Source organism: Dendrobates tinctorius, unplaced genomic scaffold (assembly GCF_039654945.1).
Source record: "Dendrobates tinctorius isolate UK_male_01 unplaced genomic scaffold, ASM3965494v1 ptg000254l, whole genome shotgun sequence".
NCBI classification, from domain to species: Eukaryota; Metazoa; Chordata; class Amphibia; order Anura; family Dendrobatidae; genus Dendrobates; species Dendrobates tinctorius.
In genome coordinates, this window is record NW_027361921.1 from 7725578 (window position 1) to 7751039 (window position 25462).

The 25462-nt window shown below is 42.3% G+C and overlaps 1 protein-coding gene across 1 annotated transcript in view; it reads left to right on the forward strand.

Annotated features, from left to right (window-relative positions):
- Nucleotides 1-25462, forward strand: part of VPS16 (VPS16 core subunit of CORVET and HOPS complexes) — a 325784-nt gene that overhangs the window by 169131 nt on the left and 131191 nt on the right. Inside the window, exons 13-16 of the mRNA XM_073558129.1 lie at nucleotides 19106-19233; nucleotides 21299-21334; nucleotides 24617-24725; nucleotides 24810-24944. Of these exons, the coding sequence (XP_073414230.1) occupies nucleotides 19106-19233; nucleotides 21299-21334; nucleotides 24617-24725; nucleotides 24810-24944 (408 nt within the window). The remainder of the gene's footprint in view (nucleotides 1-19105; nucleotides 19234-21298; nucleotides 21335-24616; nucleotides 24726-24809; nucleotides 24945-25462) is intronic.

The following is a 25462-nucleotide window of genomic DNA, read 5'->3' on the forward strand; positions in this document are numbered from 1 at the left end:
AACCTAAATCCCCCCTCCCTTTGCCTCTGGCAGCTAAAATCTCCAAAACCTAAGCTGACTCATAACGTTTTAATGGATGGTCCTAAGGAGGCAGTTTTGGCGCCATCGGATCCGGCCGGCCCCCGCCACGTGTTAAAACCAAACACAGCTTTGCTGTATGGTTTCTACTGGCTGTTGTATGTTTCTCTAATCTGCTGGATGAGACCCATGTGAGCATTTGCCATGTTCTGGGGATCTCTGAAATATACACGATGTATGGCTAGGATAGGCTGTTGAATAGTCATAAAGGCATAATAGACATAAAGCCGCGGGCACTTCAACATATTTGTCGAGCACGGCAAAGACGCTCAGAACACAAGCATGCTCAGATAACACCTTCTGAGAGTTTGTTTGCTCATCATTATTTATCAATAAAGTATTATCAAAACTATGAACAGGAAGTTTCCAGATCAAAGCAGTTTTATTTAACATATGACATACCAAAAAGAGATAAAAAAGGCAGCAGAAAAACTCGTTAAAACTGCATGTAATTATTGCTCCCAAAAATGCACGTCACCTAATTTAAATTATTTGTGCAGAATATCTGCAGCATCAAAAACTCACCAAATACTCAACGTCTGAATATAGTCTTAAACAGTTATGTATAATCTTCCCAACCTTTTCAGGACCACCGTCCTGTGGGAAATCATTTTGTAATATCCTGGATGCACTTTTCTGACTCTTGAGAGGCCATTTTCAGCCCACTACTCACACAATGCCTTTGTCTAACACATCTGGACTGTGACTATGACTTGATTATCATCACAATAACGTTTTAGAATGGGTTATATTAGGATATTGTAGTGTAAAACACAATTTTTTTTTTGTGAAACTGGACAGTTTCGTAGTTAGTTGAGCAAAGGTTGGCCCAATAACCTTGCAGTGTGAATGCACCTTAAAGCGAACGTGACAGCTGATACATGCAGCCCAATCCTAAAACATACTTAAAAAGCCGCTGGGAACTGAGAGTGCACTGTACAATAACCCAAAACAAAAATGGACCAAAGAGCAAATAAGTGGAAAATGATATATGCTATTTTGTACTAATAAAATTTTTATAAGTAAAACAATTTTTTTGTAAGGAGCCATAAAGACAAGGGAATAAACGACACCTAGATACCACATCCAGGCCCGTTAGTGTAGTAAACCATAAATTTGATCACAACATAGTATATAGACCCATAGAAAAAAAAATCTTGAAGGCGGTGAGGAAGGGAGAAGCCTATAGGTGCATATAAGGAACCATAATAATTTCCCCTCAATACAGATAAAGATAATATTTATATAATGTGTGAATGCTGTAAACAGGCTCAACCAGACCAACTGAGAAAAAAGCTTAAATGTATGAAAAACCAATGAATGGGAGGTTCCTAGGTAAACATATATACACGCATGAATCCACTGCCTCATGTGGAGCAATAAGGGTCCGAATAGATCAAAAAAATCATGTGTACAACATATACAAATAATGACAGAAGCCAACCTTAATGGAATGTGGACAGGGCGTACCTGGCTCTACGCGAGTGCTTCCGATCCACTCTGCATTTACTCTGCATCGGATCTTCTCCTACCACCTTTGGATCTCCTCCTACTGCTACATTCTGCATTGGATCTCCTCCTAGCACCTCATCAGCCACGGCTGAAGAAACAGAGCGGATTCCTTGCCATTTTGACTGATACGGAGCCACAGCAGGGTAGGATACCATTTAATGGGGCTGTGCTGATCTTTGCACTAGTTGTCTTTTTATGGCTTGTCCTTTTTTCATTTTTCCTCGGATTGCATATTGTGTAGAGCAGTGTGTCCTTCACGCTAACAGCATCAATCTCAAGTGCACTTATCTGGTACATTGGTGAGGATATACATTGTGAGATGGCTATATAATAATAATAATAATCTTTATTTATATAGCGCCAACATATTCCGCAGCGCTTTACAGTTTAACAGTTTCAAAACACAAATCATAAGTAACAACGTTAACAATACATTAATTAAAGCAAAATAAGTCTACCCTGCTCGTGAGAGCTTACAATCTACCATAAGGTGAGGGAGATACAAAGTACAGGGGTGTGTTTTTTTTTTTTAATCAGATATTTTTTATTGAAATTTTCAAACATAACATCATTTATTTCAAAGTACCCCACATTCCTTACCCCGTTCCCTACCACCCCCCCATCCCGTTCCCTGGTCCAATGCTAAGTTATACTAAAATATATACAAAGCATACATAGATAAGGCACACATCCTAAGGCACATAGTATAATAATGTACACATAAGTCATATTCAGAGTATCATGAACATGTTGTTACGATAACAAAGTTACAGACGATAAACCTTGAATGTTCCACCATCCATTCTTTCCCCGTGGGGACTTAATCCGAGATCCAGTGATACGCTATTAGTTTCCTAGCAATAAAGAGCATTCTAGCAACTGATATTTGTAGATTATTGTCACCCCTCACCTCCTCCACATAGCCTAGTACACAGACAGTGGGATCTCTGGGAATGTCCTGCTCAGTGGCTACATATATTAAGTTAAGAACCATAATCCAAAATATCTGTATGCACGGACACATCCAGAGCATATGTAGAATATCCGCATTGTCAAGCGCACATTTGGGACATTTTGAATCCGGCCTCAAACCCAAATCAAACAACCACTTTGGAGTTCTATAAACCCTGTAGAGGATGTATAGTTGGGACAGACGATTGGGCTCACTAAGGGACAACTTAGGGATCATTTGCATTATTGATTCCCATTGGTCTGCTGAAATCCCACCTACTTGTTGTTCCCACTTCACTAGCGCCGTTATCGGGTGACCTTATAGCACCTTTGAAAGGAGTTCCCCATACACACAAGAAATCAATCCTCTTGTGGATGTCAGCAGACCGAGCCTATTAATTACAGCATCATGATGTATAATAGGGTGCATGTGAGTCTGCATCGTATAAGCATACCTCACCTGTAAATACTGGTAGAATGTAGAGTGTTGAAGTGGGAAATCTTGTCGCAGATCATCGAATCATTTGAAGACCCCCCCATCTATCAGCTGTGCAAGCCACCAGATACCCACACGTCGCCACTGCGTGAACCCTTTCAATGTCCTCAATTGCGGCAGATGCGGATTATCCCTTATGGGAGCATACCTCGTGAACCCAGCAATTCCTCTTAAACTTTTGATTTTACCCCACACCTTAACCATAAGCATTACCGTCGGAAGTTTAGCTATCCAAGGTCTGAATTTATTCGCCTCCAACTTAGACAATAGAGGTCCCCGACCCCCAAGAAACTGGAGAATCCCTCAACCTCCCCCCATCTCCACAGACGCATCTTCCGATCCCCCCGCCAGTTGCTGACACTGAGAAGATAAAAAATATAACCAAGGGTTAGGCAATGCCAGCCCTCCCTCCTCCTTACCCCTTTGTAAGTGTTCTAACTTGATCCTCGCACCCTTTTTTAACCAAATAAGTTCCCTAAATAGTGCATTAATTTTAAAGAACCTATTTTGAGGAAGCCAAATCGGGGAGTTATGAAGAACATACAAAAGTTGTGGCATAATCACCATTTTCAACAGATTCACTCTCCCCACCATTGACAGATGTAACTTAGCCCATGCCTTAATCTTTTGTTTAATCTTAGCTACAAGCGGTGAGAGATTTAAACGCTCATAGTCTGGTATGTTATTAGATACATTAATACCCGTGTATTTAAGGCATGACACTACCGGCACTTGTGGAACTCTGACCACAGTTGGGTCTAATGAGAGTATAGCAGACTTTTCCCAGTTTATAATTAGTCCCGAGACAGCTCCAAATGAGGTAAAAAGTGACATTGCACTATTGAGTGATCTGTCAGGGTCCGCTAAGAACAAAAGAATATCCCAGGGGCCCAGACAGCAATCCATTCGACCGCACTCTTGCCAATGGTGCAGAGTACAGAAGCTTAATTCAACTAATCAAGCCTGGACCGAAACCCATGCATTGAAGCGTGGCAAAAAGGTATTTCCACTCCACGCTGTCAAATGCCTTAGCAGCATCAAGAGACAGGACCGCCCTCCTCCCCACATCATCCGCTTCCACCTGCATGTTAAGATACAATCTTCTAATATTTAGGGCCGTAGACTAAGGCTGAGTTCACACGTGGCGTTTTTTTCGCGTTACCGCGGCGGTTTTAACCGCTCGATTTTGCCGCGAAAATGCGAAAAATAAGCATCCCATGCATTCCTATGGGATTCCGCAATGCTGTGCTAATGCTGCGGTTTTTACCGCGGCGGAATCGCTTCGCGGTAAAAAACGCAGCATGCTCATTAATTTGCGGAATCGCGGCGATCCCGCACCCATAGGAATGCATTGTTCCGCTTACTTCCCGCATGTGGCTGTGCACACCATGCGGAAAGTAAGCAGAACAATTGCGGATGGTACCCACGGTCCGGAGGAGAGGAGACTGTCCTCCGGGCTTTGGGTCCCATATCCCTGTAAAAAATAGAATTTAAAAATAAAAAATATTGTTATTCTTACCTTCCGGCGTCCCGTGCATCATTCCCGCCTCTCTCCACGCTCCCATTCCCAGTAAGCCTTTGCGAAAACGCCCGCGATGGCGTCCGTTCTCGCGGGATCGCGAAGTCTCGCGGTCATTCGCGCAACGTCATCGCGAATGACCGCGAGACATCGCGATCCCGCGAGAACGGACGCCATCGCGGGTATTTTCGCAAATGATTACTGGGAACGGATGCGCGGGACGTCGGAAGGTAAGAATAACACCATTTTTTATTTTTTTTTTACATTCTATATTTTACTACTGATGCCGCATAGGCAGCCTCAGTAGTAAAAAGTTGGTCACACTCGTCAAACACTATGTTTGACGAGTGTGACCAACCTGTCAATCAGTTCTCCAAGCGATGCTACAGATCGCTTGGAAAACGCTAGCATTTTGCAAGCTAAATACGGTTGCAAAATGCTAATTTTTCCGCGGGAAAATCGTGGGAATTTAAAATGCGATTTTCCCACGGAATGGAATTCCGGAATTCTCGCGGTAATTTCCGCAAGAGTTCCGGTGCGTGTGCACTTAGCCTTACAAGGCATAAATCCCGTCTGAACCGGGTGTACTAAAGATTCCACTACCTTCGAAAGACGAGTGGCCAGTACCTTTGCTAATAATTTAATGTCTACTGTCAGAAGGGAAATTGGCCTGTACGATGCCGGGAGGGTAGGATCCTTATCTTTTTTCGGAAAGACAGTAATAATAGCTTCCCACATGGATGGCGGGAGGATCCCAAGTCCAAGACTATCATTAAGTGTAGTCAGCAGCAGTGGGAGTAATACCGACTTATATTTTTTATAGACTTCCACTGGCAAGCCATCCACCCCCGATGCCTTGCCATTAGACATAGTGCTCAAGGCCTCCTCAAGCTCATCCAAACCCAGGGGTTCGTCCAGCAAATTTCTGTCTGCGTCAGAGAGTCGTGAGAGCTTAGCTAATCCCAAAAAATCCTCAAGATCTTCCGCGGAAGCCCCAGAATGAGAGGAATACAAGTTAGTAAAGAAGGCCCCCAAAACTCCCAGGATTCCCGGCGCATCAGTAACAAGTGTCCCATTTTCACCACTGAGCCCAGGTATGAACGAGGACCCCTTTTGTGCTGACGTTATAACTGAGAGTAGGTGCCCCACACTTTCTGCATTTTCAAAGAATTGGGTCGATTGGAACATACGTTTCTGCGCTGCCACTTCCAGAGACATTTTGGTCACTCGCAACTCAGCATCCTTAAGTCTCTGTTGTGCACTGGGAGTGACCTGTATTGAAAAAGCCTGCTCTGCATCTTCCAATTCCTGGAGCAAAAGTTTGGATTTCATTCTAGAACTAGACTTAATCTTTGAAATCTCACGTATGAACATGCCACGCAAATATGCCTTCAGAGACTCCCAAACCACCGGACTAGAGGCCGAGTTCTCATTAATCCCAAGGAATTCCTGTAATTCAGAGGTGAATGAATCAGTTTTATCCACTAGTTGTAGCCAAAACGGATTTAAACCCCAAAGCGTCCTATCTCCTGACATATTATCTCCTTTAATTACAATAGACAGGGGCGAATGGTCCGACACTGTCCTCGATAGATATTCAACATTTATAATTTTCCCCAGTATGAGACCGTCGCCCAAAGCCAAGTCGATACGAGACAAGGAGGAAAAAGTAGAGGAGAAACATGAGTACTGATATACCCCAGGATTCCTGCATCTCCACAAATCAGTTAAGACTAGTTCGCGCAGGAGTGCCCCGAATGGTGTGCAGTTGCCTTCCGGTTTTATAGGTGCATGGTTACCTCTATCCCAATGGGCATCTAAAATGTTGTTAAAATCACCCACCACTAAATATGGGACTCCTGAAAAATCTCTCAAAATAGTTAGGATTTTATATATGATTTTACTACTATATGGCGGAGGAATATATATAGATATGAGTACCTTCGTGACAACAGACAATGTACAATACAAAAGAACAAATTGTCCCTCTTCATCTACCACCACCCGATTATATGAAAATTGAACACCCCGTCTAATTAGTATACTGACACCTCTAGAGTACTGGGAATATGTAGAATGCTATCCCGCCAATATCCACCTTTTATCCAGAATATTAAGTGTTTCACGTGTAAGGTGCGTCTCTTGCAAGCAAATTACATTTGGTTTGCGGTCCATAATAAAAGAAAAAATCGCCTGTCTCTTAACTGGGGATTTCATCCCTCTAACATTCCAGCTAAGAATTTCAGTGTCCCCCCATAATTGGTATTTTTAAACTTAAACAACAATATCCAACTAATCTTAGCTAAATACATTTGGACATATGTGTACCTGTCAATGGACCTAACACCCCCCCCCCCATTCCCTCCCTCCTAATAACACATCCTAACGTAACTCTCAACTGTATTAGGCCTATTACAAAGAAGGACAATGTTATCCCCCTTAAAATGTATAAAGCCAAATACCAGGCGTTTTAGTTCCTATCTCGCCCCCAACCTATTTCAGGATAATGCCCCACAGCACAAAGCAACCATCTAGACACAGGAACAGCTCAAAACGTCCAGAACGTCCAAAAGATTCACGTTTCTTCACCACAGTCCTCCACCTCCCTTCTTAGATGTTGTTCGTTCAGATCCAACCATTCAGCTGCCTCTGTAGCTTCCAGAAAAAAATGAGATTTGTTCCCAGCTTCGACCAGCAATTTGGCCGGGAAGATCATAGAGTACTTGAGGTCAAGGGCCCTCAGCCGTTTTTTAATATCAACAAATTGAGCTCTCATTTTTTGTACTTTCGGTGAAAAATCCAGATTGAATGAAACTCTAGAACCATCAATAGTTAGATCAGGGTGGTCTCTTGAGAACCAAAGAATACTGTCCCTGTCTCTGTAGTGAAGTACTTTAGCCAGGATGGGTCTTGGTGGATGGCCAGGGGGAGGGGGACGAGCCAGGACCCTATGAGCGCGCTCCACCGCATACAAGTGAGTCAGATTGTCTGGCCCAACTTTTTCTTTTATCCAGGCTTCGACAAAAGTAGTAGGGTTTTTGGCCTCGTAGCGCTCCGGGACACCGACAATATGAACATTATTGCGCCTGGACCTGCTTTCCAGGTCGTCCGTTTTATTCCATACTGCAGCAAGATCTTTTTTGAGCTCCTTATTATGCTGCGCAGAGTTAGAGACTGTATTTTCCACCACACCAACTCTTTTTTTCTAATTACCCAGTTCTGTCCTTTAACTGTGTGGAGGTCATATTCTCCACAGGTAATTACCAGCTGTGCTCTGGGGATTTAGCAGCAGCAATTAACTAGGACATGCGGGAGCTCTGCAGGCACACGTCCTCCTCACATGCTGCTAGGCCACACCCCCCATACAGGTGTGTATTTACAATTGTATATTTACAATGAAGGTCCAGCCATCTTGAGGGAGTAATGGATGGATGGCTATATAACATATCCCTTTTTTTTTAAGACGTTTTATTATTGTTATCATTTTCTTGAGGTACTGTATATACTCGAATATAAGCCGAGATTTTCAGCCCCAAAAATTGGGCTGAAAGTCTCTCTCTCGTCATATATTCAAGTCATATACAAAGGGGGTCGGAGGGGGAGGAGGGGCAGGGGTGTCAGGTCATACGTACCCGTCTTGAGCCCCCAGCTTCTCCCCGTGCTCTCTCTTCCTGCCTTCAGCGGTCACGTGGTGCCGCTCATTAAAACTCATGAATATGCACATATTCATGAGTTTTAATGAGCGGTACCACACGACCGCTGAAGGCAGGAAGAGAGAGCGCGGAGAAGCTGGAGGCTCAAGACACAGCGTCAGGACGGGTAAGTATAGCGATACTCACCTGTCCTGTGTCCATGGCTGCTTGCTGCTGTCTGTCATCGGTCAGTGACTTCAGACAGCAGAGGGCGCAGTGACGTGGTTAGTGCGCGCCGCGCCCCCTGCAGTCTGAACGTCACTGACTGATGATGTGGCAGATAGCGGTGAGCAACCATGGACGCAGGACACGTGAGTATCTCAGGTGCCAGCAGTGACACCGGCACCTGACACCCAGCGACGGAGAGGTGAGTATGTCATTTTTTTTTTTTGTTTTACATGCAGCAGCATCATGGGGGCAGCATGTGGGGGAATAATCTATGGAGCTTCTTATGGGGGCACAATCTATGGAGCTTCTTATGGGGCAACATATGGGGGAACAATATTTGGAGCTTCTTATGGGGGCAGCATATGGGGGAATAATCTATGGAGCTTCTTATGGGGGCAGCATATGGGGGAATAATCTATGGAGCATTTCCCACCCTAGGCTTATACTCGAGTCAATAAGTTCTCCCAGTTTTTTGTGGCAAAATTAGGGGGGGTCGGCTTATACTCGGGTCGGCTTATACTCGAGTATATACGGTAGTTACAACACCCAGCAGGCTGATGTCATATTGGGGTTTGTTGATTTTGTGGAACCACTAGTGGTAACTTACGTTGTATGGAAGAGCTATTTACCTCTGTGCACGTCATTTATTATTTATTATGTGCACGCCATTTGTTTTATATATAAAAAATGTATTGTTTTTTCCTTGGATTTTTCACACAGGATCCCTAGCTTGTCTGCTGCTCTGTATCCTTGTTCTGTGCTTCCTTTATTACTGAGGGCACTAGGGTCTATTTCTGGATTTTTTAAAAAAAATCCCTAAATAAAGGAAAAAAAAAAATTAAATTTTTCCAATAAATACATTTATGTAAATAAAAAAAAACAATAAAAGTATACACATTTGGTATCTCTACGTCCGTAACGACTCGCTCTATAAAACTGTCACATTAGTTAATCCCTTCAATGAAAACCTTAAAAAAACAAAACAAGGAAAAAACAATTTTTTATCATCATACCACTGAACAAAAAGTGCAATAAAACTCAATAAAAAAAGGATGTACCGTATTTTTCGCTTTATAAGACGCACCTGATTATAAGACGCACCCCCAAATGTGGTGAAGGAATAGAGAATTTTTTAATAAATGGGGTCCGTCTTATAATGCCAGTGTCCGTCTAACAAATCATATAGGGTATATGTCCCTCATAGCCCCCCCATCCTAAAATTAGCCCCCTTAATCTGGATATGGCCACCTTATATTGAATATAGCCCCCTTGTGCTGGCACACGGGCCCCCTGTGGCTGACACACGGCCCCCTGTGGCTGGCACACTGGCCCCCTGTGGCTGACACACTGGCCCCCTGTGGCTGACACACTGGCCCCCTGTGGCTGGCACACTGGCCCCCTGTGGCTGGCACACTGGCCCCCTGTGGCTGGCACACTGGCCCCCTGTGGCTGGCACACTGGCCCCCTGTGGCTGGCACACTGGCCCCCTGTGGCTGGCACACTGGCCCCCTGTGGCTGACACACTGGCCCCCTGTGGCTGACACACTGGCCCCCTGTGGCTGACACACTGGCCCCCTGTGGCTGACACACTGGCCCCCTGTGGCTGACACACTGGCCCCCTGTGGCTGACACACTGGCCCCCTGTGGCTGACACACTGGCCCCCTGTGGCTGGCACACGGCCCCCTGTGGCTGACACACTGGCACACTGGCCCCCTGTGGCTGGCACACTGGCCCCCTGTGGCTGGCACACTGGCCCCCTGTGGCTGGCACACTGGCACACTGGCCCCCTGTGGCTGACACACTGGCCCCCTGTGGCTGGCCCACTGTGGCTGACACACTGGCCCCCTGTGGCTGACACACGGCCCCCTGTGTTAGATATCGCCTCCATGCTGCTGCTTTTAGTAAAATAAACTCTTTCCTTACCTTCTCAGCGCTGTCCCTCCTCGTGTCTCCCTCAGTGTGGTTGAGCTCCTCCTCCACTTCCTGGTTCTCAGTGCCGGTCATGTGATCAGCACAGCAGAGTGATATCATCTCTGCGTGCCTGATGACAGCGGCAGCCGAGACACTGGGAGATCAGCGCTGGAGGAGGTAAGGAAAGAGTTTTTATTTTACTATGGGCAGCAGCATGGGGGAGATATCTAACACAGGGGATCATGTGCGATCAAAGGAGGGCGCAGGCAGCTATAATATGCGCCGCTCCCCCAGCCAGTCACCGTGGTGCGGTTTCAGCACCATGGTGATGGACAGCGGCAGTGCATATTATATGAGCGGGAGCAGGAGATCAAAGGCTCCCTCCGGCAGCTTTTACCAGCTCACAGCACCGCTCCAAAGCTGCCCCCACCTCCCCTGGACGCTGCAGTATATATATATATATACACCCCCCCTCCCCCGTATATTCGGATTATAAGATGCACCCCCTACTTTCCCCCAAAATTTGGGGGAATAAAAGTGCGTCTTATAAAGCGAAAAATACGGTAAATAAAAATGGTACTGCTGAAAACGTCATCTTGTCCCACAAAAAAACAAGCTGCCATACAGCTCCATCATCAGAAACATAAAAAAGTTATTGCTCTGAGAATAAAGCAATGCAAAAATAATGATTTTTTTTCTATAAAATAGTTTTTGTGTAAAAGCGCCAAACATAAAAAAAATATAAATGAGGTATCGCTGTAATCGTACTGACCCAAAGAATAAAGCTGCCTTACCAATTTTACCACAGACGGAACGGTATTAAAAAAAATAATTCCTTAATTACCGGCACTGGTTTTTGATCATACTGTCTCCCAAAAATTGGATTAGAAAACGATCAAAAAATGTCTAATGTGCCCGAAAATGGTACTAATAGAAACGTCAGCTCATTCCGCAAAAAACAATACCTCACATTACTGTCGACCGAAATATGAAAAAAAGTATAGCTCTGAAAATATTGTGCCACAAAAACTAGTTTTCGTAATAAAAAGCGTCATTTAGTGTGTGACAGCAGCGAAACTTAAAACCCAATATACAGTGCCTTGCGAAAGTATTCGGCCCCCTGGAACTTTTCAACCTTTTCCCACATATCATACTTCAAACATAAAGATACCAAATGTAAATGTTTGGTGAAGAATAAACAACAAGTGGGACACAGTTGTGAAGTTGAACGAAATTTATTGGTTATTTTAAAATTTTGTGGAAATTAAAAAATTGAAAAGTGGGGCGTGCAATGTTATTCGGCCCCTTTAACTTAATACTTTGTTGCGCCACCTTTTGCTGCGATTACAGCTGCAAGTTGCTTGGGGTATGTCTCTATCAGTTTTGTACATCGAGAGACTGAAATTCTTGCCCATTCTTCCTTGGCAAACAGCTCGAGCTCAGTGAGGTTTGATGGAGATCGTTTGTGAACAGCAGTTTTCAGCTCTTTCCACAGATTCTCAATTGGATTCAGGTCTGGACTTTGACTTGGCCATTCTAACACCTGGATATGTTTATTTGTGAACCATTCCATAGTAGATTTTGCTTTATGTTTGGGATCATTGTCTTGTTGGAAGACAAATCTCCGTCTCAGTCTCAGGTCTTTTGCAGACTTCAACAGATTTTCTTCAAGAATGGTCCTGTATTTGGCTACATCCATCTTCCCATCAATTTTAACCATCTTCCCTGTTCCTGCTGAAGAAAAGCAGGCCCAAACCATGATGCTGCCACCACCATGTTTGATAGTGGGGATGGTGTGTTCAGGGTGATGAGCTGTGTTGCCTTTACGCCAAATATATCATTTGGTATTGTTCCCAAAAAAATTGATTTTGGTTTCATCTGACCAGAGCACCTTCTTCCACATGTTTGGTGTGTTTCCCAGGTGGTTTGTTGCAAACTTTAAATGACACTTTTTATGGATATCTTTGAGAAATGGCTTTCTTCTTGCCACTCTTCCATAAAAGCCAGATTTGTGCAGTGTATGACTGATTGTTGTCCTATGGACAGATCATGGGCCCCTTGGCTGCATCTCTGATCAGTCTTCCCCTTGTTTGAGATGAAAGTTTAGAGGGACGGCCGAGTCTTAGTAGATTTGCAGTGGTATGATACTCTTTCCATTTCAATATGATCGCTTGCACAGTGCTCCTTGGGATGTTTAAAGTTTTGGAAATCATTTTGTATCCAAATCTGGCTTTATACTTCTCCACAACAGTATCACGGACCTGCCTGTTGTGTTCCTTGGTCTTCATAATGCTCTCTGTGCTTCAAACAGAACCCTGAGACTATCACAGAGCTGGTGCATTTATACGGTGACTTGATTACACACAGGTGGATTATGTTTATCATCATTAGTCATTTAGGACAACATTGGATCATTCAGAGATCCACAATGAACTTCTGGAGTGAGTTTGCTGCACTGAAAGTAAAGGGGCCGAATAATATCGCACGCCCCACTTTTCAGTTTTTGAATTTCCACAAAAATTTGAAATAACCAATAAATTTTGTTCAACTTCACAATTGTGCTCCACTTGTTGATTCTTCACCAAAAAATTATATTCGGTATCTTTATGTTTGAAGCATGATATGTGGGAAAAGGTACTTTCGCAAGGCACTGTAAATCTGTTATCGCTGTAATCGCACCGACTGCAAGAACAAAGTTGCGTACTCACTTGAACTGCACGAGTAACAATGTAAAAAATAAAACCAATTCTTCACCTACTGTTCATTTTTTTTCATTTTGCCTCCAGAAGATTGCAGTAAGGCTTGGCGCACATTTATCCTGCGCTGAGTGCTTACACCGAGGTTTCCGTGTAAATCTGTAAAATACATGATTCAGACAGAACCCCCGGTGGAAGATTCCCTATAATGAGGTAGTTGTAGGTACTGTGGACGCCGTGTGTCCTGTGATCCAGCAGTGTCCGTCTTTTTAGGATTGCATAAAAGTGCAATCGGCCACAGTTTTTGTGCACTTCTGAAAAGAAGAACACCGCTGAGCAGAGGCCATTATAGAGAATGGATCCATGGGGGATTTCATCTGAATTATGTCACTCAGAGATTTAGATGGAAACCCCAAAAGTAAGTGGTCAGCATGGAGCGCCGGATAAATGTGATCTCAAACGTTATGTAAAATGTTCTCAATAAAAGCTTCAACTCGGATCTGTCATCTGTTGACGCAAATATAGGAGGCTTCCATGTTACTGGTAGTACATATGCCCTGGAAAAGCGAAATTGCTCCTCACCCGCCAAAAGAAATTCAGCAAATTCTCCGCTGCCATATCAAAATGCCCCTCTTCCTTCTGAGTACCAGGGTGCCTAAACAACACTTAGCGCCCACACGTTTGGCATTTCTGTAGTGATGAGAGGCCGCCTAATTTACAGATGCTTGTTTGCAGAAGCAAGAGCTGGGCATAATGTACTGGTGACTGCAATGTAGTGGTCAATACAACAGCAGTTTGCAATTTTCACTCAGCAACATCCACTGCCTACTGTTTCCGGAAAACACCCATGGAGTCAAAATTGTCACTACATCTGTAGATAAATTCCCAAAGGGTTATAATTTCCAAAATGGGGTCACTTGAAGGAAGAACCTGCTTTTCTAGTACTTAGGGGTTCTTTATATGGAATCCACAAACTAGACTAGGAAAATCTACATTCCAGGAGGCAAATGGCACTCCGTCCCTCCCGAGTCTCTCCATGTGGCAAAGTAGTACTGTACAGCCACATATGTGGTATTTCTACATTCAGCAGAAATTGTGGGACAAATTCTGGTGCCATTTTTACCCATTTCCCAGTGTGAAAATGTAAAACTTGGGGCTAACGCACAATCTTGGTGGTAAAAATGTAAATTATTTTTTCTTCTCTGCCCAATGTTATAAAAGTCTGTGACACACCTGTGGTGTCAATATAATCACTGCATGCCCTAGATGAATTGATTGAGATGTTTAATTGGTAAAATCGGATCACTTATGGAGAGGTTCTGCTGTTCTGGCACCTCAGGGGCTCTGCCGATGTAACATGGCACCCTCAAACAAGTGCAGCAAAATCTGCACTGTAATATGGCACTACTTCTCTTCTGAGCTTTGCACTGTGCCTGAAAAGTAGTTTTCGACCACATATTGGGGTATCAGTGAACTCCAGAAAAAGTGCACAACAAACTTTGGGGTCCATTTTCTCCTTTTGCCCTTGTGAAAGTACAAAATTTGAAGCTAAAAAAATTTTTTGTGGGGAAAAATGTGATTCTTTTTCTTTCTTTCTTTCACAGCTTAACGTTATAAACTTCTGTGAAGCACCTGGGGGTTCAAGGTGCTCAATACACATCTAGATAAGGTCCCAAAGAGTTCTAGTTTCCAAAACGGTGTCACTTGTGAGGGTTTCTACTGTTTAGGCATGTCAGGGGCTCTTGTTATTCCATCATATTTTGCATTCAAAAAGTCAAATGACATTCCTTCCCTTCCAAGCCCTGCCGTACTCAGGAGAAATTGCACAAATTGTTTGACGCATTTTCTCCTTTTGCCCTTATGTAAATGCAAAATTTGGAGCTGAAAAGATTTATTTGGGAAAAATGTGATTTGATTTATTTATTTTTTTATTTCCTTTGCTCTACGTTATAAACTTCTCTTCGTTACTGTCAGAGAGTTCCTGATGCCCCTGGTTATCATGCTAATGTATATTTTATTTACCAATTATGGGGCTACTTTGCATGAACTCCTGATACTGTGACCATACGGGGTTGTTATCCTGTTCGATGTGGGTGACATACTAGGCCTTTTGTCTAGCCTTTGGTGATTCCTTTTTCCCCCCCTCTCATGTACCTTTGTCCAATTATAGATCATTAATAAAGTATTGATTTTATGTGACATTTTTGACTGCTGGCCGTTTTATCTATTTTTGATTCGTTATAAACTTCTCTGTAGCACCTGTGGGTTCAAGGTGCATAATACACATCTAGATAAGTTCCTTAAGGGGTCTAGTTTCCAAAGTGGTGTCACTTGTGGGTGGGTTCCAGTGTTTAGGCTCATCAGGGGCTCTCCAAACGCGACATGGCAACCGCTAATTATTCCACCAAATTTTACATTCAAAAAGTCAAATGGTGCTCCTTCCCTTCCGAGCCCTGCTGTGTGCCCAAACAGATGATTTTCCCCACATATGGGGTATCGGTATGCTCAGGAGAAATTGCACAACAAAATGTATGGTCCATTTTCTCCTGTAACCCTTGTGAAAGTAAATAAAAATAGGTCTAAAGAAAATTTTTGTGAAAGAATAGTAAATGTTTATTTTTTTCCTTCCACGTTCCAAAAATTCCTATGTAGCACCTGAAGGGTTAATAAACTTCTTGAATGTACTTTTGAGTACCTTGAGGGGTGCAGTTTTTAGAATAGTGTCATTTTTGGGTATTTTCTGTAATATAGGTGCCTCAAAATCTCTTGAAATGTGAGGTGGTCCCTAAAAAATGGTTTGGCAAATTTTGTTATAAAAATGAGAGATCACTGGTCAACTTAACCCTTATAACTTCCTAACAAAAAAGTTGTTTCCAAAATTGTGCTGATGTAAAGCAGACGTGTTATTTATTAACTATTTTGTGCGATATGACTGATTTAAGGGCATAAAGAATAAAAGTTTGAAAATTGCGAAATTTTCAAAATTTTTGCCAAGTTTCTATTTTTTTCACAAATAAACGTAAGTCATATCAAAGAAATTTTACCATTATCATAAAGTACAATATGTCACAAGAAAACATTCTCAATCACCGGGATCCGTTGAAGCGTTTCAGAGTTAAGACTCATAAAGTGACAGTGTTCAGAATTGTAAAAATTGGCCTGGTTAGGAAGGTGAAAACAGGCTTCGGGGCAAAGGGATTAAAATTCATTGGAGAGGTCACCAACTATGAAGTCCTAGAAAACATATTTTTCTTTTCCTGAGTAGGTTGTGTAGGTTGTATTAATTGGGTATTTGAGATGTATTACACAGTCTGCCACAACTCAGTTGTCAGGTGACCTGGGACCAGGACCTCCTTCCCTGTCCCTAATGCTAGAGGGCGCACTAGCTTGCTCTATTCCCTTCCCCCACCCAGGGAAGAGCGGAGCAGCCGTTTTCCACTGTACATAAAGCAGGCAAACAAGACAACACAAATGGGGATAACTGAAAATACCATGCATACAAATATTCACTCACATATAACAGAAGAATGCATCGGGGAGTGTAGGATGGGGAAAAACCAAAGTAGGAGAAGGAAAGGGAACTATCATACTTACTAACCCAAGTAACAGTCACTGATAAGTCCACCATATAGCCACCAACTTCTATCCTCCAAGCCATGCAGCAAAAGCTAGCTTTGATGTGTGTCAGTCAGGACCCAAATGTCACGGAGTGACTGACCCAGTGTGATACGACCCAAAGGTTGGTCGGTCACCAAATGGCATAACAACACAACGCCAATGGAATTGGTGATAAGGACGCCCTGCCAATAGAGAATCAGGGATGGTCACCTCCTGGGCTCCAACATGAGCCTGTTCTAACCTAACACCCTATGCAGGTTCTTCCCCCTGCCGACGTCGGGATACCTTGTCTGTTATGAGTGAGTCACCGAGGAGGAAAAAACAAAACACAAGCTCAGCCCAGAAAATCAGAGAGTTTGGAAACTAGTGGATTGCAGACCCCTAATCCTATCACACAACTAGCAGTAGCCGTGGAGTGTTCCTACGGTGATCCTAGACACCTCGTTACAGCCGGAGATCTACATAAGCCTAAACAGAGAAAAGGGAAAAACTGACTGCCCCAGAGCAGACCCCAAAGCAATAGGCATCCCCCAACATATAATGACGGTGAAGCAAGATGAAAACACTAACACAGATAGAAAGATAGGTTGAGCAAACGATTGGGCCCAAGCTAACTAAAAAGGACAGGACAGAAAAGCTGCTGTCTGCAATCCGAGAAAACCCTGCTAAAAATATTACCAACACAACTGATAAGCAAAAAGGACCCTGAAGTCACTAGACTTCAAACCCTATATCAGCACTCAGAATATTCTGGAAGCAGAGCAAAAGAGAACACCGATCAAGGAAAAAGAATCCAGCACACCCCCGGCGGGGATGGCTGAACTCCAAAAAAACAAGGTAAACAAAACCAAAACTAATTAGTTCAATAGCAGAGCAAAAACTTATCTTTGAGAGGCAGGAATCAGACTGGTCTCCAAGAATCCAGCAGAGAAATCACCAGCGACTCAGAAGGGCGTCGGCTGCCTTATATCCAGTCAGAAGTTCCTGTTACCCAGTCACCATCCACCTGATCAGGTGTTTGGTAATCAGCCTCACTACCTTCCTTCACCAGAAGAGGGAGATCCTCGGACACAAAAGATGAATGAACAGATGAGCTCACAACACTTGTCCCTATTTGTAATCTAGATCTGCCCTGGCTATTTCACTGGATGGCACGGAGCACTAGCTTCACTTCTGCAGATAACACACACAGGGGGGAGTGACAGACACCAAAGGTACAAGGTAACAAAAATACAACTTAGCTTTCTCTGCTGCAAAGCACCGCACAGCAGAATGAGGCACTAAAAAAGCGAACTCTGCAAAGCACCACTGCACCCAAAGAGCTCCTTCCTCCAGCTTGGTCACTGTAGAATGCTCTAACACCGACATTCAGCTGATGCATCAGGTGACCCCTTGAAGCATGGTGGGAGTAGTCACCACCCACAGCAATACAATTACACCATCAGGCCAGCGTGGAAAAAAACTGACCTTAACACCTGATGGCCTGAAAGGAAAAAAGTTTTAATCTGAGATGCCAGATCTGCCACAGATCCAAAAATGGATTGTTACATCAGATTATAGGGGGGATAGGAGTTGCTAACCATGCTCAGAGCGCTCAATATGGTCGATTAACCCCTACACTGCCAAAAGAAATTTATACATTTAAAAAAAGGGGAAGTGCCTTTTTTCAGCACAGGAGTAGGAGCAATCAGACGCTGTGGTCTTCTGTCTCCTCTCTGACGCGGTAACCCATGACACAGTCTTTGCATATTTATCATACAGATTTTGTTATTTACTTGGATTAGGAGATTTCCAAATATACTGTCTCCTAGTAGTAAACAAATTGTTTTTTTTTCGCTTCAGATAGTACTACCTGCAAAGAAACATCACAAAATCCACATCAATCTCAGAAAAATACCATTTTTACTCAAAGTACTTAAAAACAATAGCTTAAAACTGGTCCATTTTGCAGAGATTCAATGATGAGATGAATACATCATTACACACAGTAATTCATCAATACTATAAGTGCACTAAGGTTCATTGTGTATACTCCAAAATTATAATAGCATTTAATAGATAATGGTATATCATCACTCTATCCGCTCACTATGATAATGCACTGCAGCCTGACAATCATAAAAATAACTGTCTGTATAATGCTGTGGATACTGCTGTGGGATTCTCATATCCCAATGCTTGTTTCGCGACTTTGCTTCCTCAGGGACTTTAGATTGTTACAGCTTTACAATATTTCCTGTTAAAGGAGTGTTACCACAAATATCTTTTCCCATACCTTCACCTTCCGATAAAATAGTAAACTCCGGTGCACTGCTTGGTTCCATGTTCAGCACCTGGGCATGGACTGAGTTATTTGAAAAACGACAGCAATATTTCTTTGTTTTTCCGTTGCATGCAATGTTACTCTATTTTGTATAGCTTATTTCAGCATACTTTAAAAACCTGCTTTCTTTGCATTTGCAGGCCGCATCTTTTGGAAAATGTTTTGTAGACTCATATTCACCTTCAGATTTTGTAACAATGTGTCAGGATCTCCGTGTGCTTAATGCTATCAATGATTACCAGATTGGCATACCGTTGACTATTGGACAGTATCCTTTTCAGTGTTGAGTCCAATGAGGAATATTTCTGGCTACTAGTTTCTGACCACAGAGATTCGAATTCTTCTGTTTCATGCGTTTTAAAAGCACATAAGTATAATATCAGCTGTAGTGTATTTATTATAGCTATGGGAAATATACTTTCTATACCTTAAATAGTATTTATTACAGATGTGTGTGTTAAAAATGAAAAATTAGAATATAGTAACACCCCAGGGCAATCCCATGAGAAAATGAGTCAGCGGTAATCCTTCAAATATGACTTCAATTTCACAGTCTATACTGGTCTTTACTAGTATATAAAAAATAACATTAGAACTTTATTCTACTAGTCTTTCTAGTTTTGGCATGTAATACAGTAAAAGATCCCACTGCGCTAATCCAACCTGCAGGCCATATACAACATAAAAAGACTGCTAGAGCAAGACCAGCAAAAGTGCGGGCAAATCCCAAAGCAAAAAACAAAAGGAAGGGAATTGTGAGGCTCACCCGAGTGTTAATACAATTTGCAGTGATAGTCCGCCATGCAAAGCGTTAAATGACTGGATATAAAAACCAGCCAACTAAACAGATCGGCTAAATAGACCTAAATTTACATATTGTGTTACTTTGAGCATGAATATCCGAGGTGTAATTCAAAACAGGCTAATAATGTTCGTCAGGTTATCGGCAAAAATTAATAAAATTTAACAAAAATCTTATGTGTAAGTAATACATATGTATGTACATACATATATATAATGAATATATAGTGTGTATATATAATACTAACCTAGTTCAGAGAAGAGCCATCAGAAACCGTATAATCATAGACAGAGATGTAGTCTTATGAGATCCAATAAACCACAATTATGCCACATCTCTGTCTATGATCGCACCTTGGACACTTGGCAGCACGGATTCTGAGAAGCCAGATTCCTCATTCTATTGCCTCAAACCCTACTGGTAGTCCGGCAACCGCCTTCACATGCTTTATACAGCAGTTGTGACTGTCACAACCCCATCAGGTGAGCAGATTTCTTAACCTCCTACAGCCTTTTGCCACCAGATAAGACCCTATCTTGCTTCTTGTCTCGCCAGCTTTTCCATTTATATTATTGAATTTTGACAGCTAATTGACTAACTGTGCTCACCACTCACATCCTTGTTTATTTTTGTTTTTTAAAGTTAATTCCGTATAGGATTTCACAGTTTCCATGGTTGGTGCTTCTTAATCGTCATGAAGGTACTCCTCAATCTTTTGGCAATTCTTGCAAATGCAAGTTGATGTGAACTCATCTCAAAATGCATTCTCGAGATGTTGCTTTGCTTTCTATCTCATTAGCATTCATGGAGTAACCTAAAACCAAGTAAGGAGGCAAAGCAGCATCTCCAAAATGCCTTGGTTATGACATTTCACCATGTGGCATCTGCAAGAACCAGTATGAACTTTAAAAAATGGCTGTCAGGACATTCCAGATAATAAGTCAAGAGGTTGATAAGTAGCTTAAAGAAGTTGTCCACAACTTGGGCAACTTCTTCCTATACCCCTCGCTTGGCCCCGGTAACAAATTAAAGCATATACTCCCCTCCCGTGCTGGCGCTGTTCCCGCAGTGTCAGCACTCGCTCTCACCAGGACTCTCATGTGGTGTTGTGACAGGAGACACCTGTGCCCAATCACGCCGGCGTCACTGTCTCCGCCTTTGGAAAAATCAAACATGAAGAGGAAGCCAAGGATCAGCTGCAGCTCGACTTCATCTTCATGTTCAGTTTGTCCAAAGGTGGAGACAGTGATGCCAGTCCTGATTGGGTGTCAGCATCACGTGTCACAACCGCATGAGAGCCCCTGGGAGAATGAGTGCCAACACCACGGGAACAGCACCGGCACGATAGGTGAGTATAGGCTTTATTGTGTTATCGAGGCCAAACATTTTGATAAAGAAGGGGTTGTCCTAGTAGTGGACAACCCCTTTAATGACAGCATGAATTTTGGGGGAATTTTGTCAGCCTGGTATTTGATAGGTAATGGTGATAAACTGGGGAAATTCTCTTTCATTTTCCTTTACATTTCTGCAGATATAAACAACTCACTGTTCCAGTCCTTCTAGACAGGTATTGGTTTATTCATGTGTTAGTTGGTATATATTTGCTATAGGTAGGTACAGCAAATATAGGTATGTGAGGATATGCTGCTATAATTTGGTGTATGCAACAAAAATCCATGCATATGATATACGTGATGTTCACATTTTAACATTTTAAGTTAGTTGTACTTGTAAAGTGATGATTAGTGTGGCTCTAGTTATCATAGCACTTACAATGGCCTGTAAAAGTGTGGGCACCCCTGGTCAAAATTACTGTTATTGTGAAAAGTTAAGCAAGTTGAAGATGAAATGATCTCTAAGGCTATGTGCCCACGTATGCAGAAAATTTCTGCATGAAAACCAGACTCCTTCCCAGAAAACGCGCGTTTTTTTCCGCGCGTTGTTTGCGCGCTTTCCCGCAAAAAACGCGCATTTTAGATGCGTTTTTTCCGCACTTCCACAGACGCACAGAAAATAGCTAAAACAGCTGACTTTTCCGCAAAATTAATGAGCATGCTGCGTTTTTTACAGCAAATCGTTTTTTCGCGGAAAAAAAACACAATATGCACAAAAAGTGCAAAATGCATTAAAATGAATGGGATGCTTCTTTTCAGTGATGTTTAAGCGTTTTTGCCGGTAAAAACGCTTAAGCGCGAAAAAAAATAATATATATATTCACCTATTAATAATAATAATCTTTTTATATAGTGCTAACATATTCTGCAGCGCTTTACAGTTTCCACACATTATCATCGCTGTCCCCGATGGGGCTCACAATCTAAAATCCAGTATGTCTTTGGAATGTGGGAGGAAACCGGAGTACCCAGAGGAAACCTACGCAAACTCGGGGAGAACATACAAACTCCTTGTAGATGTTGTCCTTGGTGGGATTTGAACCCAGGACTCCAGCACTGCAAGGCTGCAGTGCTAACCACTGAGCCACCATGCTTCCCTGACCTTTTACATTTTAAAAATGACAGAAAGGGAGATGGTTTGGGCACCCTGCTTGAGTAGTACCTAGTAGCACCCCCCTTTTTGCAAGTAACACAGCTTGTAAACGCTTTTTGTGGCCAGCCAAGAGTCTTTCAATTCTTGTTTCAGGGATTTTCATCCATATATCCTATCAAAATTCATCCAGTTCTGAGAGATTCCTGGGTCATCTTGTATGCACTGCTGTTGCGATGTGTAGCCACAGATGTTCAATGATGTTCAGATCAGCGGACTGTGAGGGCCATTGTCGAACCCTCAGCTTGCTGCTTTTGAGGTAGTCTAATATGGATTTTGACGGGTGTTTAGTATCATTATCCATTTGTAGAAGCCATCCTCTCTTCAAACTCAGCCTTTTTTACTGATTGTGTTATGTTTGCATTAAGAATTTGTTGAAATTTTATTGAATCCAGTCTTCCCTATTTTTCTCCACACACACTTTTCATCATTGTGGCCCAAAACTTCTATTTTAATCTCATTAGTCCACACAACTTGTTTCCAAAAAACATCAGACGTGTTCAGATGTTCTTTTGCATACTTCTGACACTGAATTTTATGGTAAAGATGCTTGAGAGGTTTTCTTCTGATTTCTCTTCCATGAAGGCTATTTTTTTTCAGGTGTCTCTGAACAGTAGAGCAATTTACCACAATTACATAGTCTGCTAAATCTTTCTGAATGTCTTTTGGAGTCAATAAGGGGTTCTGATCTCCCTCTGTAGCAATCCTACGAAATCCTCTCTGAATCCTCACTAAAATTTTGCTTGGTCTTCCAGACCTTATCTTGACCTCCACTGTTCCTGTTAATTGCTTTTTCTTAATTACATTTCAACTGAGGAAAGGGCAACTTGAAAACGCTTTGCCATTTTCTTATAGCATTCTCCTGCTTTGACATTCTCCACCATTTTAATTTTCAGAGTGCTATTCAGCTGCTCAGAAGAACCCATGGCTGCTGTTTTTTGGCACAAGGATAGCGGAGGCTGGGATTTCATAAAACTGGAAAATTTGCATCACCTGTGGCTTTTTTTTTTTTTTTTAACGATGGTAGTCAACAACCATAACCCTAACAGGCTAGTTAAGGTCTGAAACTTTGGTTAAAGTTATCTGAGCACACAAATCTCCAAGGGTGCCCACACATTTTCATCAGCTCATTTTCCTTTTTTGACATTTTTAAAATGTAAAAATGACAATGTATTTTTTTATTTGCCTAAAATAGAAAGGAAATGTGTCATCTTTAACTTTAGGCTTTTTAGAAATTATTTAATCTTCAACTTACTTAGCTGTTCACAAGAACAGTAATTTTGACTAGAGGTGGCCAAATTTTTACATGCCGCTGTTGTGTTGCAAGGAATATGTTGTCATGATTCTGTATGTTTCTAAGAGCAATATATTCTGTGTATCAGTGGTCTGCAAATCTCAAACCTCATCAGGAATGATGATTTGGAATATATATATTTTGTTCTTTTTAACATACAGAATCCTAATGTAAAATAGTGACCAAAATGCTGCCACGTAAAAGTAGATTTAGAAAGGATAAACAATTATGATTGGATTATTTAATTATAAACAATAATAGTAATATCTGCCGCTGTGGGTTTGACTCTGCAGAAATACGCAGTGTGAAAACCACAGCAATTTCTGATCGTGGGCACGTACCCTCAGTCAGCGACAGGAGGCGGAAAACAGGCGAAGAATAGGGCGAGAGGGAGGAGAGCTACAAATGCATTGTCGTATCCCACTACCTAGACGGTTCATTGGTATATAGTTTTAACACTTCTCTCTAAAACATCAAAACTGTTTTCTGCAATGAAGCAGAGTTGGGCCTTTGAATTTGCAGGACTCCAGGCCATCAGCCCGGTCAGTAGCCTCTGGTCGCTGTACGGGAGGATCACAAATATCTTACTTTTTGAGATCCCTGACGCAACTTTTGATTGGTCAGGCAGGTGTGACATGACCTGTGCTTCATGCCACAATGATGACATCACGCCTGCATGGCCAATCAAAGGCTGTGCTGGGAATCCTTTAAGGTAAGAGGTTCGTGAGCCTCCTGTACAGCAGCCTTAATTTTTTTACTTGTCCAATTGACCGGATTCCAGCATATCAATCCGCTCAACTCTACAAGGAAGGTATGGATTTATTCAGCATTAAAGTATTATACACATGGCATTAGTTTAGGGTATTTAATTCTAATGACAAGATCACCTTAATGACCTCCTAATACAAATACAAAATGTAGATATATATCTTGCTTCTGTAATAAAATTGTCTATTGGGCAAATCTTGTGGCCACCATAACCACATAGACTCTGTATTTGCCTCCACACAGGTTAGTTCTGAGAAGGCTTTATCCTCTCGCTGTAAAAATTAGTGAGCACCTAAAGATTCCAGAATTTCAAGGCGTGAGTCGTATCTTAGCTCACTGGGCGTGCTACAAGGTATTGTGGTTTTTAAAACTTTATAGATATGTTTTTTCTTGGTATGTTTTTGTGTCTGTATATTTTACATAGTTTTTTGTTTAGGTCCAACAGAAAGAGAAATCAGATGAAGAAGTAGCCCAGGCCATTAATCAAAAACTTGGTGATACTGCTGGGATTTCTTATTCAGAGATTGCCTCAAAGGCTTGTGACTGTGGAAGAACCGAATTGGCAATTAAAGTAAGTTTAGTTATTACATCACACTACCATATTAGTGTGAAGTAGAAATCATTAAAATTAAGTTTCAGCTTATATCTATCAACTGTGCATCGGACATGTAGTCCAATTTGCCTCATCCATTGCCTACTTTTATTATTATTATTATTATTATTATTATTATTATTTATATAGCACCATTGGTTCCATGGTGCTGTTCATGAGAAGGGGTTACATACAAATTACAGATATCACTTACAGTAAACAAACTAACAATCACAGACTGATATAGAGGGAATAGAGGACCCTGCCCTTTCGGGCTTACATTCTACAGGATGGTGGGGAAGGAGACAGTAGGTTGGGGGGGTTGCAGCAGCTCCAGTAGTGGTGAGGGGGCAGCAGTGATCATTGCAGGCTGTATGTAGGCTTTCCTGAAGAGATGGGTTTTCAGGTCCGTCTGAAGGATCCAAGTATGTTTGATAGCCGGACGTGTTGGGGCAAAGAATTCCAGAGGATGGGGGCTATTCGGGAGAAGTCTTGGA